Here is a 17,626-nt window from a genome sequence, read left to right as displayed (position 1 = left end):
TGGGTCCGAGCGTTCGGGTGAGATGCAGGGTCTAGTGGTGTGTCGAGGACGCTTCCAGCTTAGTATATATGCGGCGCCTAGCTGTGTCTACTCCTTTTCCCGTGATCAATGGAAGTGATGGAATGCGGTCAGCTTCGGTCAGCTGGAAGAAGGAGAGAGACGTGGGCTGGCCGAAAGGGCGGTGATGAAAGGCGAGCAAGGAGTCTTGGCGTCGAGCTGCCGAGGAAATTGACCATGTGCTGTGGGCTGAGAAGCGCAGAGAGCAACTTAGGGGTCAGGACGGCGATGTCATCGAGACACAGTGAGACAGCTCCCATCTCTCTCTCTCTACGCGCTTCTCCGCTCTCGGCTGTGTAGCGCCCTCTGACACCGCCATTCAACATCTCGAATTATTCATAAGGATCCTACGGCGAGGGCAGCTCTAACAATGTCAGAGAAATCACATCTCGAAACTCCACTTTGAAGCCTGGCTCGACCGAAGAGACAGGCACACAAGCACAGCCCCACTCAAGGCCTCTTGAATTTTGGACTCCGCGTCGAGGCTCGATGAGGGACGAAGGTCGACGGTCAAAATGGACCCGAACGACCCTTTCTTCGTGGACCCACCGAACTGCACCCGAGCTGCAAGTGCCAAAGGATAGCTGCTCCGTGCGATTGCGCTGTCTCAGGCGTGTGCAGGTCCCTCTCCATCGTTCTCACTGCACCTGGCCGTCACACACCGCCTTGCCGCTTACTCGACCCTCGACTTCCTTTACGCCGATTGCTCCATTCTCTTCATCCCTCCATCAACGTCGTCCATCCAGCTTCAAGTAGGCAGGCACGACCTTGACATCGCCGAATATCAAAGATGCCTCGCTTTGATGATTCGCACATGCCCACGCGGCCCGTCGACCGCGACAAGGCCGAATCCGAGCTCTCCATCCACATCAAAAAGGCCACCACCAACGACGAAACCGCTCCCAAGCAAAAGCACGTCCGCAAGTGTATCGTTTACACATGGGACTACCGCACATCTCAATCCATCTGGACCGGTCTGCGTGTCCAGCCCATCCTCAGCGATGAAGTGCAGACCTTTAAAGCGCTCATCCTCGTCCACAAGGTGCTCCAGGAGGGTCACCAGATCGTGCTGAAAGAGGCACAGGCTCAGGTTGGATGGTTCGAGACCTGCGCTCGTACCGTAGGTGCGGATAGCATGCGAGGCTACGGCTCCATCATCCGCGCCTACGTCAACTTCATCCTCGCCAAGCTCCGCTTCCACCGTCACCACAAGGAGTTCAACGGTCTTTTCGAATACGAAGAGTACATCTCGCTCAAGAACATCGACAACCCCGACGAGGGCTATGAGACCATCATGGACCTCATGAACCTCCAGGACCAGATCGAGCAGTTCCAGAAGCTCGTCTTTGCGCACTTCCGCGGGTCCGCCAACAACGAATGCCGCATCTCTGCCCTTGTGCCATTGGTCAAGGAGAGTTACGGTATCTACAAGTTCCTCACCTCCATGCTTCGCGCCATGCACCGACGTACAGACGCGAGTGACGCTCTCGAGCCATTGCGAGAGCGTTACGACTCGCAGCACCACCACCTCCGCAAATTCTACTACGAATGCGCCAACCTCAAGTTCCTCACCTCCCTTATCAACGTTCCCAAACTCAACCACGATCCTCCTAACCTCTTCGAGCTGCCAGAAGAGGGACCCTACCTCCCACCTCGCTCAGCACCGGCACCCAAAGCTCCTACACCGGAGCCGGGTCCGTCGCAGGCCGAGATTGATGAGCAGGCCCGCTTGCTCAAGGGGTACGAAGACAAGCAGGCTGCCCTCAAAGCAGCAGAGGAAGCAGAGAGGCAAAGGCAAGCCGACCTCGCCGCCAAGCAGCAGCGCGACTTTGAAGAGCAGCAGCGCCTGCAAGCCGAACAGCAGCGACTCGCCCAGGAACAGCTCATGCGCGATCAGATGAACCAGATGCAAGGCGGTCAGCTCGCAGAGCTCCAACGCGAGATCCTCGCCATGCGCGGTCAGTACGAGCGCGATCAGCTCATGCTCGAGCAGTACGACCGACGTGTCAAGGCACTCGAGACCGAGCTCGCCAACATTGGTCAGAACTTTGGCGCGCAGATGCAGGGCAAGGACGATATCATCAAGCAGCTCCAGGATCAGGTTACGCTCTGGCGCAACAAGTACGAGGCGCTCGCCAAGCTCTACTCGCAGCTCCGATCCGAGCACCTCGAGATGCTCGGCAAGTACAAGCAGATGCAGATCAAGGCGGGTAGCGCGCAGGAGGCGGTCGACAAGATGGAGCGCATGGAGCGCGATGTCAAGGCCAAGAATCTCGAGCTTGCCGATATGATCCGCGAGCGAGACCGTGCCCGCTTCGATCTCGACAGGATCAAGGCGAGTCAGAAGGAGGAGTTTGACCGTCTCAAACGGGATCTCATGTTTGCCAACGAGCGGGCCGAGGATGCGACGCGTGCCAAGAGCTCCGAGCTGTCTGGCATGATGGGCACTCTCAACCGACAGCTGGCCGAGCTCGAAGATGCGTTGCGAGAGAAGCGCATGGAGTTGGATGCGCGCGATGCAGAGCTGGCACGCATTCGAGACGAGAAGGACGCCGAGCTGGCCATCATGCAGGAGGGCATGGATGCCACCATCAAGCAGCTCACCGACATGCAGCTCAACCAGGGCGAGAACGATCAGGCAGTCAATGCTCAGATCGACACCTTGATTCTCGACAACACCAAAAAGCTCAACGCCATCATCGATTCGATCCTGCAGGCGTGCGTCGACAAGGTGGACGATGCGCTCTACGAGCTCGAGTCGCCCTCGGGCACCGGCAACACCACCGCCACCCCCGAGTACGTGCTGTCGATGATCGAGAAGGGCACCACCTCGACCAACGAGTTTGCCACCGTCTTCTCGCTCTACCTGTCCGGCGACGTCGGTGGTGAGCACGTAGAGGTGATCAAGCGTGCCAACCAGCTGGCTCAGACCATCAGCGACACGCTCACCAGCACCAAGGGCATCACACGTCTGGCGCAGAGCGACGATGCTGCCGACAAGCTCATCAACACTGGCCGTGAGACAGGAAATGTCCTCCTTCGCTTCTTCAGCAACCTCCAGTCCTACCGCCTGGCCGGTGTTGCCCCAGCTCAGCGTCGCGATGTCGTCGCACGTCAAAATCTGGAAGCCCGTTCCGCTTTCTCCAACCTCAACAGCGTCGTCGAAACGATGGTCAAGGCGGGCAATACGATGCTTGCCAACGCCAATGGTGATATCGGCGACATTGTCGAGCGCGAGATGATGAACGCTGCCTCCGCCATCGACGCCGCTACCGCCAAGCTTCAAGCCCTGCTCTCGAGACCCAGGGACCACAACAAGTACTCAGCTGTCGACCTACAGGTGCACGATGCGATCTTGGAGGCGTCGCTTGCCATCACGCGTGCCATCGCTGGGCTGATCAAGGCAGCCACCGAATCCCAACAGGAGATCGTCGCCAAGGGTCGTGGGTCATCGACCAACCAGCAATTCTACAAGAAGAACAACCGATGGACGGAAGGTCTCATCTCTGCCGCACGCGCCGTCGCGTTCGCCACCACCATGCTCATCGAAGCCGCCGACGGCGTGATCATGGGCACGCACTCGCTGGAGCAGCTCATCGTCGCCTCGAACGAGGTGAGCGCGGCGACGGCCCAAGTGGTCGCCGCCTCGCGCGTCAAGGCCGAGTTCATGTCCAAGACCCAGGATCGACTGGAGCGGGCGGCCAAAGCGGTCACCGAAGCGTGCAGAGCGCTGGTCAAGCAGGTCAAGACCATCACGGACAGGCAGAGCAATGGTGCTGGCGATGCGGATTACAGTCGAATGGCCGCACACGAGTTCAAGGTCAAGGAGATGGAACAGCAGGTCGAGGTGCTGAAGTTGGAGAAGGAGCTGACGCAGGCGAGGAGGGTGCTCGGTGCGATGCGCCGGGCTGGATATCATGCTACGGAGGAGGATTAGGTCGCACTTTGGGTTTCACTCAATGCTATTTCGATGACACTGATTCCAGCTGGACGTGCTGCCTGCGTGTCTTTGAGCGTTGCAAAGCCAGTGAAGACTGAGAGGCTGGCAAAGTCGATGCTGCTGACGAGCGCTTACTAATTGCTTTTCCAAGCCGAGACGCGTCTCGAGATTCATACAGGCAGGGCAAGCTGGAAATTCCGCCTGTGATCGAAGGCCACGCCGCCTGCTCCACTTTCCTACGCCCGCACAAGCCTGCTGCAACCAACACTTGTGCCCTCGTTCTTCCTTCGTTTCTACATCCAACGCTATTAACCACGACATCCTCCCACTCATACGCCAGACACCTCTTCGAACCTCGCAAAGACTGGTACGCAACGTCCTAGCAGCATCTACATCACTTCACAGACCGCCTCTCCGGCCGCCTTACACAATGTCGGCACCCGAAAAGAAGCAGGAAGCGGACTACACCACCGAAGTAGACGCGCTCATCCCCGAAGCTCGCAGCCTCGCATCCTCCAACCTCAGCTCTGCACTCGAAAAGGTCTTTGCCTTGGAAAAGAAATCGCGCAATGCGGCCGACTTGACCTCGACCACCCGCCTCCTGTTGCTAGCCATCCTGCTGGTGCGCAACACTCCCTCGCCGGAGTCGACCAACTGGCAGCTCCTCTCTGACACGGTGACGAGTCTCAGCAAGCGTCATGGTCAGCTCAAGATGGCTACGACGCGAATGGTGCAGTTGGTGATGTGCTTCTTGCACCACGCGGTGGATCCCGAGGAGGAGCGGGCGAGGGAGGCGGCGGTGAAAGACGAGGAGGCGCGCGAGCTCGCCGCGGAGCAACGGGAGAAGGAAGCTCGACTCGCCGCCAAAAAGGAAGCGACCGAAGGCAAGAAAGAGTCGAAAGAGGCGCAGGATGCACGACGACGACAGGAAGACGCTGAGGAGCGAGAACGCGAAAAAGTCGGCCAACAGAACGCCAAGGTGCTCGAACTCATGGATGCTGGTAGACGCATCGGTGATGCTGGTGTGACCCCCGAGGTGCGGATGAAACTCGTCGAGCTGTTGCGCACGGTGACGGAGGGCAAGATCTTCGTGGAAGTCGAACGAGCCCGTGTCACGCTTTTGCTCAGTCGCATGCTCTACTCCGACGGCAAAATCACCGAGGCCGCCGACGCACTCCAGGACCTCGCCGTCGAAACGTTCGGCAGCATGGATCGTCGCGAGAAAGTCGAGTTCATCCTCGAACAGATGCGTCTCAACTACGAACGTCACGACCTGGCCAAAATGGCCATCGTCAGCAAAAAGATCAACACCAAGATCTTTGACAACCCTAAGCATCACGATCTTAAATTGCGGTATTACGATCTGATGGTCAAGTATGCGCTGGCGGAAGATAAGTTTTTGGACATCTGCAAGTTTTATCGCGAGATCCTCGAAACTGACTCTGTCAAGAAGGATGATGGGAAGAGGAGGGAGGTTTTGCGGAACGTGGTGGTGTTTTTGGCCTTGAGCAAGTTTGATAACGAGCAATCGGATCTCATGGCTCGCGTCGAAGCCGGTCCAGGGTTGGAGGAGGTTCCCGAGCACCGCAACTTGTTGAAATGCTTTACGACGCCCGAGCTGATGCGGTGGCCCGGGATCGAGGAGTTGTACGGTCCGCTCCTTCGACAATCCCCCACCTTTTCGTCCACCGAAAACGCCGCTCCCGCTCAAGAAGGCAAGTCGCCCAAAGACGGCGCCCACAGATGGGACCAACTGCACAAACGGGTGGTCGAACACAACATTCGCGTCATCTCATCCTATTACACTCGAATCACCCTCCCCCGTCTCGCCCAACTGCTCGACCTCAGCCCCAAAGAGTCCGAGTCTAGCCTCGCAGACCTCGTCTCGAGCGGAACCATCTACGCCAAGATGGACCGCCCTGCGGGGGTGGTCAACTTCGAAAAGCGCAAAAGCAACGCCGACGTGCTCAACGATTGGTCCGGCGACATGAACAGGTTGATGAGCACCGTCGAGAAGGTTACGCACCTGGTGGAGAAGGAGTGGGCTATTCACCGTGCGGGCATTCGAGGGCAGTAGAGAGGTAATGCAATGATTTGATTCAAGAACTTTGATCGTGTGCGCGGAGGTCTGCGAGTGTGCGATGAGGGATGATGAAGAGACTTCTCGAGAATGAGTTGGGAGTGCTTTCGCTGCGTGATCGTGATGGAAGGCTCGGCGGAGACAAAGCACCTCAGATTCGCAACAAGATCGCTGCATGCATTGGAGTGTCACAGACTGGCACCACACAACCAAGATTCTCAGCACTCGGACCCTCAATATCAAGCCACGACGAAAGGTAAAAAAACGCATGATTGGGATTCAAGACGTGAGAGTGCAGAGGAAGCGAGTGACGTCGTGATGAACAAACGTGGGGACTGGACGACAGCAGTGGGGATGGGGGGAACAGAGTGAAAGGTTCAAACATCGAGTTGAAGCGGTGAAGTTGGGGGTGGGAAGCGGTTGAAAATGCATTGACGAGTAAAGACCGTAGACAGTTGGCGTTGTTGAGAGGGGCTGGGGAAGCGACGGGCCCATGCAGGCTGCATCCGGAGCAAGCAACCCGGTACGGCGAAGCGTCACTTGCACTCGCATTTGGCGGGACCGATGATGCGCGTGAAGCGACACGCTGCACATTGCGATGGATGCGTCGCGTTGGAGAGAAGGGGGCGAGAGAGGGGGGTGTCGACTTTTGCTAGGAGACTGAAGAAGAGAAGAACGATCTTGGCGAGATCTGGTGGCATGGAAAGGTGGCGATGAGACGTCGGGCCTTGACAAGGAAGATGGAAAGCCAGCTGTTCGTGCTGCTGCCGTGTCGAGAGAGCAAGCAGCAGCACGTAACTTCCTTGCTGCTCGGTTTGTGGTTGATGATCACGATACGAGGACACCTGTCCCTTTGATTCCTCCGAAGCCCTCTCGCATATCCGCGAGGAAGACTGAGCGTGAGACCGGTTCTACGCCCAATGTGAAGAAGATGAAAAGTTCGTGATCAAAACCAAGCGGTCGCCCGACCGTCTATGCCGTAAGAATGCCAAAAGATACGAAAGTTGCCAAGAGCGTGTGGATGGAGGTTGGTGAGAATGCAGAATCGAGACCGGAGATGGAAGCGTTGAAGAGAGGCCCTGTATCCGGTCTCCTGCTGCTGTGGCGTTCATCGGAAGCGATGGGCGAGGCCAGGTCTTCGATCCATCCTCCGTCCTGCCAATCGAGTACCGACTCCGACAAGGGATGACAAGCCAGTGCAGATGCCTCGCGAACTCATTGCACTGCCGCCCATTGCATCACCTTAGTAGTAGCCAGGCTGGTCGTCGCGCTTGAGAGGACGAGAGGAGCTGGGCATGTTCTGCGAGGTGAGGTAGGCCTTGTCGGCGGGTCGAGCAGTGCCGTAAGCGGCACGGGTGGTATCCATGCCGTTGTTGACAGCCTCGTCACCCTCCTGAGGCAGCACCTTGCGGCGCGGGAGCTGTGCGGCCTGCTGCTGGGGCACCTGCTGCTGCTTGACGACGGGCTCGGCCTTGGCGTCTTCGCTGCGTTGCTGGATAGACCAGTCGAACACGTAATCGTACTGGAAACCCTCACGCACGAACAGGTCGCGGAAGAGCTTGCGGAGGTACGAGTAGTCGGGCTTGTCGTCAAAGCGAAGCGATCGGCAGCAGTTGAGGTAGATGGCCATCTCGGAGGGGAAGCCTCGGCAGAGGAGCTCGGTGGGGGTGGTCATCTTCTTCTCCATGATGCGGTCGTACTTTTGCTTCTTGGTGGCCGCCTTGAGTCCTTGCCACGGAAGCGAGCCACGGAGGAAGTACATGAGCACGTAGCCCAGGGACTCGAGGTCGTCTCGTCGAGACTGCTCCACGCCGAGATGGGTGTTGATGGAGGTGTAGCGAGCGGTACCAGTGAGGTTCTTGTTCTCTCTGTAGGGAATGTGCAGGTGAGTCTTGGGGTCGCGGTACTTTTTGGCGAGACCAAAGTCGATAACGTTGACCTGGTTGCCTCGCTTGCCGATGCCCATGAGGAAGTTGTCGGGCTTGATGTCACGGTGGATGAAGTTGCGGGAGTGGATGTACTCGATGCGAGAGATCTGTAATGTGCAAAAGCGCAGCAATAGAGAAAAGTTGAGTCAGTCTGCTGAACGTCATTTGATTATCTGTGGGACCGTTGCTGCTGCGCCGGAGCCTTCGCGTTGTGGTCGGCGGCGAAGCACCAAACACCGCAACGAGTCGAGGAGCGGCTCGAAACATGATACATACCATCTGGTCAGCGAGAAGCAAGACAGTCTTGAGGGAGAACTTTCGGTTGCAAAAGTTGAAGAGGTCCTCGAGCGAAGGGCCGAGGAGGTCGATGACCATGGCATTGTAGTCGCATTCCTGGCCGTACCATCGTACGAAAGGAACACCGACACCACCGGCGAGGGTCTTGTAGACCTTGGCCTCGTATTCGAGCTGAGGGTGCTTCGCCTTGATCGACTCGAGCTTGATGGCAACCTCTTCACCCGAGATGATGTTGATGCCAAGGTAGATGTCACCGAAGGAGCCGGATCCAATCTTCTTACCGATTCGGTACTTTCCTCCTACGCGAAGATCCATGACTGCTGCTGGTTACTGCGGAAGAGGATGAGATGCGGAGATGATGGTTGGGACGAAGCGCACGCCTCAGCTTGCTACTTGGCGTCGAGACTGGTGGGACCGAGCTAAGTTGGTGAGTGAGTGAGGGTGACGACGAGCAGCAAAGAGCGGGCGATGCTGATCAGGAGGTGATTGTGGTGGCGGCAATGAAGGCGGTTGCCATGAGCTGCTCAGCTGTGTGGTGCGGAAGCAAGGTGCGATCCTAGCAAAAAGGGGTGATTTGGCCGATGCAAGTCGGTTAAAGGACCGATGTTGTTGGACGCGGAAGAGTGGGAGGAGGTGCGCTGTATAGGTAAAGGATCTCAACTCAGCCGCTGACTCGTTCTGAAGGAAGGAGCAACGAGCAATGATGGAGATGAGATGGAGATGTGGTGTGAAGCAAAGTCGGATGAAAAGAGCCAGCGAAGAGTGAGTGTCTCTGTTTGTGCATGTGTGGGCGGGCGGAGAGGAAACAGGGCAAATGCGTGAGTGCCATAGAATCCGAGGCTGACGGAGCCGGGCTTGCGTGACTGCTGGCTGCTGCCTCCTAATTTCCTTGGCCAGACCGGCTGGCCAATTTGTTCGCACGGCTGACAGACGGGCGCACCGAAACGAACCAACCACAGCTGCATCCGAACCAACCTGAATTGGATTGCACAGCACAGCACAGCGCAGTCACCACTCCAGCCTATCCCCAAGCCACTCGCTCTGCCCCTGCTGTCGCTCGAAAATGTCGAAATTCACCAAAAATAATCCGAGAAAAAGGGGAAAAATCGATACCGCGCTGTGCTGTGGGGTGCTTGTTCGAACGCTCTGACCCTCGCGCGACTACAAAATCAAGCTCAAGCTTGGATACCCCCTGAAGCAGCCAGCAAGGGGCTTGACGCTTCTCAATTCCAAATCCGTGATCGACCCAATTTCGAATTACCCGGCTTCGCAGTGACTATCTCCGTGCTGCTGTCTAAAGGCACTTACGCCCAAATCAAGAGCGCTAAGCCCCGCCCATCAGGACGATCTTGGCCGCAACCGGCCATCACTCTATCTCGAGAGACTAGCTAACAGGTCGCGGTCGCAGACTCGCCTTCCATACGGGTGCATTCGACGCCGACCGCTCGGACGCAGCCGTAGCGCTTTCTACGCTCGCGTTCTTGAAAGTGCGCCGTGAGTGCACCCGGCCTTGGTTCTTCCACGGGTGTTTCAGGCGGGAGTGTCTGGGGGCCTATTTTAAGCGAGCTTGTCACCTGTCGAACCGATCTGTGCCCGCGCCCTACCCTGTTCTTTCCGTCCTTCGAACTCCAGTCCGATGGGAGCACGAGCTTCGATTTTGCATCGAGACCGTCGGGTCGATCGACGGACCATCCACCGATGGCAGTCGGTCAGCTCGGGCCCCTGCCAGCAAGCAGCTGAACGTGATACTACCCTTCGCATATGGTGGGCTTATAGACGCCGAGATTTGTTCCTGCACCTCCTGGCTTCTGCACAATTTGCCGGCCCGTAACGTTGTGGTGGGGACCTTTCGTCACTGCGCCTTCTCTCTATTGTCACACGCCGCACCAACCTTGATCTTGAGCCGAATCTACAGTGGAGCCAAATCTGATATCGTGAACAAAGCGCGGACAGATCGAAGTGGTCCGACGCACCCGCGATAGTCTCGCGCAGGTGATCTAGCGCGTGGGCAAAGCGGTCTTCGCCGCGCCAAGACGTGACTTCTCGGATGGTCAATGTGACGGGACGTAAGTTAGAATACCTGCGCCGAGAGGTGACTTTTCGGAAGGCACATCCGAGATACTGTGAACAGCTGCGCAGAGATGTGACTTCTCAGAAGGCGCATGTGGTGACACGTCGATGAATCGCGCCAAGATGTGACTTCTGGGATAGCAAGTGTGACAAAGCTAGAAAGCAAACGACTCCCGATGCACGCTTTCGCCCGACCAGCCCGCTTCCTCCAGCGTCTGCATCACCATCGTTTCGAACACCGGCGGGCCGCATACCCACGTCTCTGCCTTCTCAACCCCTCGACATACGTCCAACAGCAGCTGCGGGTTGAGTCGTGTGTCGTGATGTGTAATGGTGACATCCAGGGCGCTTGAATCGGGCTGCGATGCGGTAAGAGTTTGCGAGTCGAGTCCTGCAGAGACGACGTGGATCACCAGCTTGCCTGTCGTGGCTGCACCAGCGGTGGCAGTACGTATGAGCCGCAGCAGCGTCCCCACTTCCGCCCTGCTCGCCGCCAGCACCATCGTCACATCCATCTGCTCCGTCCCCTTCGCTAGGTGGCTCAAGAAGCTCAGGAAAGGCGTGAAACCCACCCCAGCAGCCACCCACACCATCCTTCTTTTCTCTTTGGGCAGCACAAACTCTCCTCCCACACCAAGCACCGGCAGCTTCACCTCCTCCCCCTTTGCCCCCAACTCAAACATCCTCGGTGTGACCCTCCCAGCATCCACCCTGCGCATTGTCACCTGCAGCTCATCTGCGCTTCCTGGCCCCGAGCTGATCGTCCACGTCCGCACGCCGCTGTCGTTGAGTTCCTGCTCGCCACCCCTTCTGTCCGACATGTGCTTATACTCCTTCACCTCTGAATCTAGCAGCGAGCTGCAGTCGAGGATGACGTGTTGGCCTGCCCTATACCTCACCGGCTCCGCGAGTCGGAATGTGAATGTGGCGAGGGTCTGCGTATGCGCCTGGAACTTGATCAGCGTCGCCTCGTTAGCTGTCCCCTGATCGAAAGACGGATCGCCGAGCTCAGAGCGCAACCGCCGCACTGGTGGGTTATACGGGCTCCACCCCACACCGTCCTCCCCCTTCTCCTCAAAGTCTTCCACGCCGTCGCTCGGATCGAAGTCATCCGCCATGAGCGGCACTGCGTCTTGTACATGCATAAACCCTGTCACCTCGATCCGCACGCATGTGGACACACCAGGGAAGATGCTGCTCGACTCCTTGCCCAGCAGCACCACCGCCGTTCCTGTGAGGTAGACCACGTCGATCGGCCGTCCTTTTTGCATCAGCGGGATGGTCAGCCCTGCGACTCGATCGTTGTGGATGTTGCCGAGGGAGGACATGAAGCGGTTTCCCGAGTAGTCCGGCAGATAGGCCACCGTCCGTCCCTCCTCGGTGGTGATTCGCACGAAGCCCGGCTTGCCACCGCGAATATTGATTCCGAGCCGAGACTTGAAGATGGTCTGCACTGGACTTGTGTACCTCGTGGCCAAAAACACTGCGTCTGCCTGGGCAACATGCTCCAGCGTCTCCTTCGGCAGCCCCTCGCCCAAATTAATCTCCAGCGACTTGAGTAGCATCTTTGAGCTGTGCTGCGGGTTTGTGACAAGCCTTCTCGTGTTGATGTACTTCGGACAGTTGCCGAGGCTCTCCAGCACCTCGACCTGGATCGATCGCTCCTCTGCACTGCCGGTGTTGCGCTCGTTGATGAATCCAGCAACCTTATTCCTCCGCCTGTTGTCAAACATAACCCCTACACCAGCAATGAGCTTCAATCCCGGCCCTTGGTAGCTCGCATCATCACCCATGACCAGCGAAGTCATACCGAACTTCGCGCCTTCCTTCAGGGCCATTTCGACAGGATGGTCCTCGTGCAGCCGCATGCCGGTCGCGATGAGCGACGAGAAAGAAGGACACTTCACGAATCCAGCCTCACCGTCAGAAGCGGCGAGAAAGGATCCCCACGGTCGACCCTGCGCGTCAAGCGTGCATACCGGCAAGATGTTGAGCGCGGGAAAGAACTGCTGGTGCTGCGCGGTGAGTTGCGGGCGGAAGATCGAGTGCGCTCCAGCAACGGCGTCTTTGTGGCCCAGTGCGGTCTGGATGGCTAGCTCGCCGGCGTGCCATTCGTGCGAGGCGTTCATGTTGGGCGAAGTCGAGATGAGTGGGGATGGAAGTGGACAGCGAGAAGGGACTTGACATCACCATGGACCACGTTCGAGAGCAGCTGCACGTGCGGGGTTAAGAGTATCACTGCAGGGTCTCAGTCCTTGACAGGCGGCCAGCTGCAGCCTTAGCGCCTCAGCTCCGCGGATGTAACATCGTAAAAAACGCCCCTAAACACGCGCGACGCGTAAAGTGTAAGGCGCACTCCACACGATTCTTGCAAATCTTCTCGTTTCACCATCATACCCTCTCTTGCCTTTCAGCACCTTGTTCTTTCATCCTGTTCATCAGCGCCAGCGCTGCAGGAGCGAAGAAGATGGAGCAGCTCCTCCGGCGAGAGCTCAAAACATGGCAGAAAGCCTTCAAGGCGCAACACGGGCGAGACCCAACCAAGCGAGACATCCTCGCGGACCCGGGCATCGCGGGCACCTACGACACATGGCAAGCTGTTGGTGGCGACGCTGCTGCCAAGCCGAAACCGAGACGTAGCGATGCACCATCGAGCTCAAAGCGGCGATTGAACGAGGAGGCGGTGCCGTCGAGCTCGAAGCAGCGCCTGGACGAGGTGATTAGAACACCATCCAAACGAAAGGTGCTAAAGGACGCAGGGACGCCATCCAAACGACCCTCAGTGAAGGACGCAGGTACGCCGTCGCGGAATCCATTTCGCACACCAACAAAGCCCTCGGCAACACCGGGCAAGAGTCGCAACCCCTTCGCCTCACCCTCCAAGCCTTCTCCCGCCAGCCCAGCGCGCTCGCTTATCGAAGTCGACCTCACGCCCACCAAGCCCTTTCTCCAACGCAACAGCTTTACACCGACCAAATCACCCTCCGCAGCGCAGTACATTACTTCTTCTCCCTCAAAACTGCGGAGCACTCTCCAGACTCGCACACCGACAAAGTCGCCTTCCCGCCGTACACCGAGCGACGCAGCGCTGAACGCGGCCCTGGCAGTGTACACGCCGCGCACGAAAGCGCGCAAGCGACTGCGGGGCGAGGACGTACCACCCACTCCAAACCGGCGGGTCGTATCCGGCCCAGGCGTGGGGGCGCAAACAGAGCCGCGAGCGGTGCAAAAGGGCTTGAGTGCATTCGGCTTCGCCTCTAATCGCAAGGTCAAAGGGAGGGCAAGCGATCCTGCCCCCTCCTCCGGTATCTTCGGTCGAGCCCGCGGTGCAACGCGAAACAACGAGAAACACTCCAGAGAAGAAGAAGAGGAAATGCAGTCCCCACACAAAGCGACGAGATCAGCCTCGAAGTTCCGACCGCTTTTCGCGTCGCCTGCACGCGCCGATCGGCTCGGGGCGTCGTTTGCCGCGCGTGGCAGCCTTCCCTCCTCGGACGATGAGATCATGGACGATGCGCCGAGCACGGCTGTGGGCGGGCTGTTTGCGGCGCATGTGGCGAGGCGACGTGCGCGCGAGGCCGGATCGACCGTGGACGAGGAAGGGCTGGGGAAGAAGCATAAGATTCGCGCAGCGACACAGCTGCCCCAGAGCAGTGACGATGAGGAGGCGGGGTTGGCATCGAGCAGTCCCGCACGCTACCGCGCTTCGTCGCCGCACACAGAGCTCACCGTGCCGAGCAGCACCGTCCGCCCCTGCACCGCTTCCAAATTCGATCCCAACAACAGTCCCACTCGAGCCCTCAGCTCGAACCACAACAACAAAGATGCAAAAGCAGTGGAGAACAGAACTGGTGTGGAAACGTGGCGCAAAGTGCACCGAGTCGAGCTGTCGGACGAAGACGAGCCGCGAACCATCTCCATCACTCCCTATCAACTGTACCCGCAACGCGCCTCCTCTCCGCTCTCCGACGGCGAACAAGACTACTCGCTTCCGACATCCGTCAAATCGGGAATGTATGCAGTCGACCTTCTCGCCTCACCCAAGAGCGACGCCGAGGATTTCTCAGCCAATGGGCTTGCAGGTCTGCAGCTCTCGCCCGTACGACATGCGCCCAGCGCCAAACGCGAACGTCAGCAAAAGGATCGGCTGTTGAACGGCATCTTCGACCCCACCGCGGCAAGCAGGAAGAGGAGGATCCCAAAGACGTTCAATCCCGAAGCTAGGTTCGGCACGCTACAGCCGTCCGCGACACACAGCGATGGCGAGATCGATGGCCATGCTTCAGAAGAAGGAGATGGCGGTGCACCTCCAGCAGACGATGATGACGACGACGATTGGCAACAGGAGGTCGAGGAGGACTTCACCTTCCTCGACTCCGAGATCGAGCTGCAAGATGTCGCGTAAGCACACACTGTCTTTACATTCTTTGATCGCAACCACACTCTTTCACATTCCAGGCTTCTGACACCGTGTCTCTTAAGATCGTGATTGTGGGCATGCGTGACATTACGAAGAGAAAGGCCTACGGGTATGGAGCGTACTGAGGAGGAGAAGGCATGGTACAAGTGAGACGGTATCGGGCAAGAGTACAACGCTGTGATCAGCGGAAAGGTGAAAGCTAGGAGACAGAACAAATGCGGATGCGGGGACGAGATGCGAAGGCTTTTGAGGATGCAGGACGCGGAACTGAGAGAGCGAGAAATGGTTGATGGAAAGGCCATCTTTCGAGAACGTGAGGAAACGTTCAACGTGACCAGTGAACGACAACGGAGTGTTCGGTAGAGTCTTCTGCCGTCGTAGAAGGATAGTTGCTGCGAGTATAGTCGATACCGAATCTAGGAGGATGGTGACTGGCCAGCGTCGATGACGATGACGACGCTACCGCTGTGGAGCGGAAGTATGTGGCGGGAGAGGTGGTCCAGCGCATGCGGTCTGCGCTAGAGCTGGCAGCGGGTGTATCGAGCTTGTTGTCGAACCATGCACCAGCCAATGCGCGAGGGCGAGCGAGCAAGTCGACCCCTGCAGCTGCAGGTAGCTGCAGCGACAACTCAGCCAGCGACGGCAGCGGGCCGATGTCTGACGGCAGGAGTAGAGGACTGGTCGCATCCCCGTCGCCCTTTGAAGAGGCACTGGACATGGGCGAGGTTGGACGCGAAGGCTCCGGCGAGAGCGGATCACGGAAGGCATTGTAGTCGGCGTACACGGAATGGACAGGTGAAAGAAGCGGTGAGAGCGGGCGAGACAGCGTGCCGTCGCCGTTTGCATTCAGCATCGCGCAGCCTTCTGAGCCGGCAGCAATGTTCTCCGTCGCGCGCACTACCTCTCCTTCATGGCGATCTTGAACCTGATCTTCGACTTCGTCCTCGTCCTCATCCTCGTCGAGGTCGCTGTCGTTGTCATCCACCAGAGCTGGAAGTTCCTCGGATGAGCCTCCCACAGAGCTGCTTGTGGCAGGATATGGGCAGACGTTCGGGTAGCCAGAGCAGCAGCTGGAAGCAGGGATTAGGCGAGAAGTTGCTTCTGCGAAGCTTGACTCGTCGCTGCCAGGGGTTTCCGAGCAGGATGCTACACAGGAGTCGACCAGTGTAAGTGCGCTCCTGTCGACGACTTTGGCGCGCAGCTGCGAGCCCTCAGGGGCTGCCTCGCGTGGGGCTGCTTGGTATGAAGAAGATACCAGCTGCGCCAGCACTGGCTCCGATGGAAGGTCCGAGTCGAGCTTGACAAAGTCTTCCTCGTCGGTAGGAAGCTTTGCGTCGTCTTTGATCGGGCACAGTCCGAGGGGACTTGGGCCCGTCGGTGGAAGCTCGCTGCTTGCGGCATTGAAGCCATCCCCACCGCTCAGCTCCGAGAGCAGGTCTTCGAAGAACTGAGCCTCTTCGTCCAAGGCGACGGCCGTACTGCTCGCACCCTCGGTAGGGCTAGATGGCACAGTATAGTAATCCAGGATCTCCTGAGACATCTGTCGACGCTCGCGCTCCAGGCTTGACAGCATTGCGTTACGGACAAGCACGTTCCTGCGAAGACCCTCGCCGGCGGAATCGTCGAGGCGAGATCGACGGCTGATGGTAGCGTTGGAACTGAGCAAGGAGCCCGGAAGATACTCCGGAAGAATCTCGTCAACGTACTCGTCAGTTGCCGTCGGGTTGTGGGCATCGGAAGCACCGAAGATTGCTTTGAGGCTGCCGGGAATGCCGAGGGCCGTCGGCGAGCTGCCGCCCTGCGCAGTCATGTTGGTCACCGTCTTGTTAGGATCGGCGGATCGTATTGATGGGGAAGGAGGGACCGGGGCACCTTCGTGTGCTGTGGCGGCCTGAAATAGGCGTGGTAGAGAGACCATGTCGAAGCTCGTCTTGCGATGGGCAAGCGGCCAGTGGACAGGCGAGAAAGTTACGGCTGAGTCGAAAGGGCTACTGAGTGGCGGGAACCCTGCCGGTGATTAAAGAAAGATGTATGCAGGGTGCAGGTGTGACAGTAGCGAATGCTGTCGTCGCGAAATGAAGTCCGAACTACAAGTGGATTCAGGCACAAAGCCTTGATGAAGGGCGGCGATTAGACTGCCCTAAGGTGGAGAAGGTGACCGACATCCATGATGGGGAAGCGGACTATGTCGAGAAGGGCTCAGCGGAGAGGCTGAAGCGGAGGAGCGATGATAAGGAGTTACGGCAGCTACGAAGCGTACGACTAGATTCGCTGCAACGGACGCAGCAACAAGCTAGAGCGTTGGTGTTAGGCAAGCATGATCTTGAGTATCAGGAGGCTGCGTTCACTGGCTCGGCGAAGGCTGGTGGGATTCGGCACGCAAGGGAATTATTGAAGGCGCAGCGATGTCGATGAAGTAGGTTATAGATGGGATGGTGGTGGGAGTGGGAGTAGGAGTGAAAGGTCAATGATCGTCTAGAAGGAGGAGATGCTGGATCGCCAGGAGTCAATGAGGGGGCCAGGGATGAGGACGAGGGCGAGGGCGAGGCTGAGGCGATCCTGATAAGACGAGTCAGGGTCCAGTTGACATTTATTTTGGCTCACTGCACCACTCTCTTGCATGACTCTGACGAGTTTGCTGAGGCGAGACACGGCACAGTCACACCATAAGTCGACCAGTCGCAATCCATTCGCAATCACACGTTGGCTCGCCCTCATATGATCGACTAGGTCAGCTAAGCCACGCTCCGTCCCTCGCCGGCGTGAACAGCTAGCAATCTCAGTGGGTTCGCTTTTGACCGTGCCCTCCCTTTGGTCCCTTCGTGCCACGTCAG

At 58.1% G+C, this 17,626-nt stretch overlaps 6 protein-coding genes across 6 annotated transcripts; 3 read left to right on the top strand and 3 right to left on the bottom strand.

Moving 5' to 3' along the window:
- Positions 1-847: 847 nt before the first annotated feature.
- PSEUBRA_004406 (I/LWEQ domain protein) lies at positions 848-3,994 on the top strand (the record flags this gene model as incomplete). Its single annotated transcript, XM_016437950.1, has 1 exon — positions 848-3,994. One exon carries the CDS (start codon positions 848-850, stop codon positions 3,992-3,994), a length of 3,147 nt encoding a protein of 1,048 aa, XP_016291491.1.
- A 433-nt stretch (positions 3,995-4,427) lies between these two features.
- On the top strand, positions 4,428-6,074 carry PSEUBRA_004405 (Proteasome component (PCI) domain protein; the record flags this gene model as incomplete). The annotated part of the gene is made up of 1 exon (XM_016437952.1): positions 4,428-6,074. The coding sequence occupies one exon, from the start codon at positions 4,428-4,430 to the stop codon at positions 6,072-6,074; it is 1,647 nt and encodes a 548-aa protein (XP_016291490.1).
- Positions 6,075-7,320: 1,246 nt separating this feature from the next.
- On the bottom strand, positions 7,321-8,617 carry PSEUBRA_004404 (Protein kinase domain protein; the record flags this gene model as incomplete). Its single annotated transcript, XM_016437935.1, has 2 exons — positions 7,321-8,112; positions 8,282-8,617. 2 exons carry the CDS (start codon positions 8,615-8,617, stop codon positions 7,321-7,323), a joined length of 1,128 nt encoding a protein of 375 aa, XP_016291489.1.
- A 1,910-nt stretch (positions 8,618-10,527) lies between these two features.
- On the bottom strand, positions 10,528-12,501 carry PSEUBRA_004403 (Riboflavin synthase-like beta-barrel; the record flags this gene model as incomplete). Its single annotated transcript, XM_016437924.1, has 1 exon — positions 10,528-12,501. The coding sequence occupies one exon, from the start codon at positions 12,499-12,501 to the stop codon at positions 10,528-10,530; it is 1,974 nt and encodes a 657-aa protein (XP_016291488.1).
- Positions 12,502-12,839: 338 nt separating this feature from the next.
- Positions 12,840-14,777, top strand: PSEUBRA_004402 (DNA replication/checkpoint protein; the record flags this gene model as incomplete). Its single annotated transcript, XM_016437951.2, has 1 exon — positions 12,840-14,777. One exon carries the CDS (start codon positions 12,840-12,842, stop codon positions 14,775-14,777), a length of 1,938 nt encoding a protein of 645 aa, XP_016291487.2.
- A 340-nt stretch (positions 14,778-15,117) lies between these two features.
- Positions 15,118-16,710, bottom strand: PSEUBRA_004401 (uncharacterized protein; the record flags this gene model as incomplete). The annotated part of the gene is made up of 1 exon (XM_016437938.2): positions 15,118-16,710. The coding sequence occupies one exon, from the start codon at positions 16,708-16,710 to the stop codon at positions 15,118-15,120; it is 1,593 nt and encodes a 530-aa protein (XP_016291486.2).
- Positions 16,711-17,626: the final 916 nt, after the last annotated feature.

Source organism: Kalmanozyma brasiliensis, assembly GCF_000497045.1.
Source record: "Kalmanozyma brasiliensis GHG001 unplaced genomic scaffold PSEUBRA_SCAF3, whole genome shotgun sequence".
Classification (NCBI taxonomy): Eukaryota; Fungi; Basidiomycota; class Ustilaginomycetes; order Ustilaginales; genus Kalmanozyma; species Kalmanozyma brasiliensis.
The sequence above is the reverse complement of the archived record's forward strand: the minus strand, read 5'-3'. Positions and strand labels throughout refer to the sequence as shown.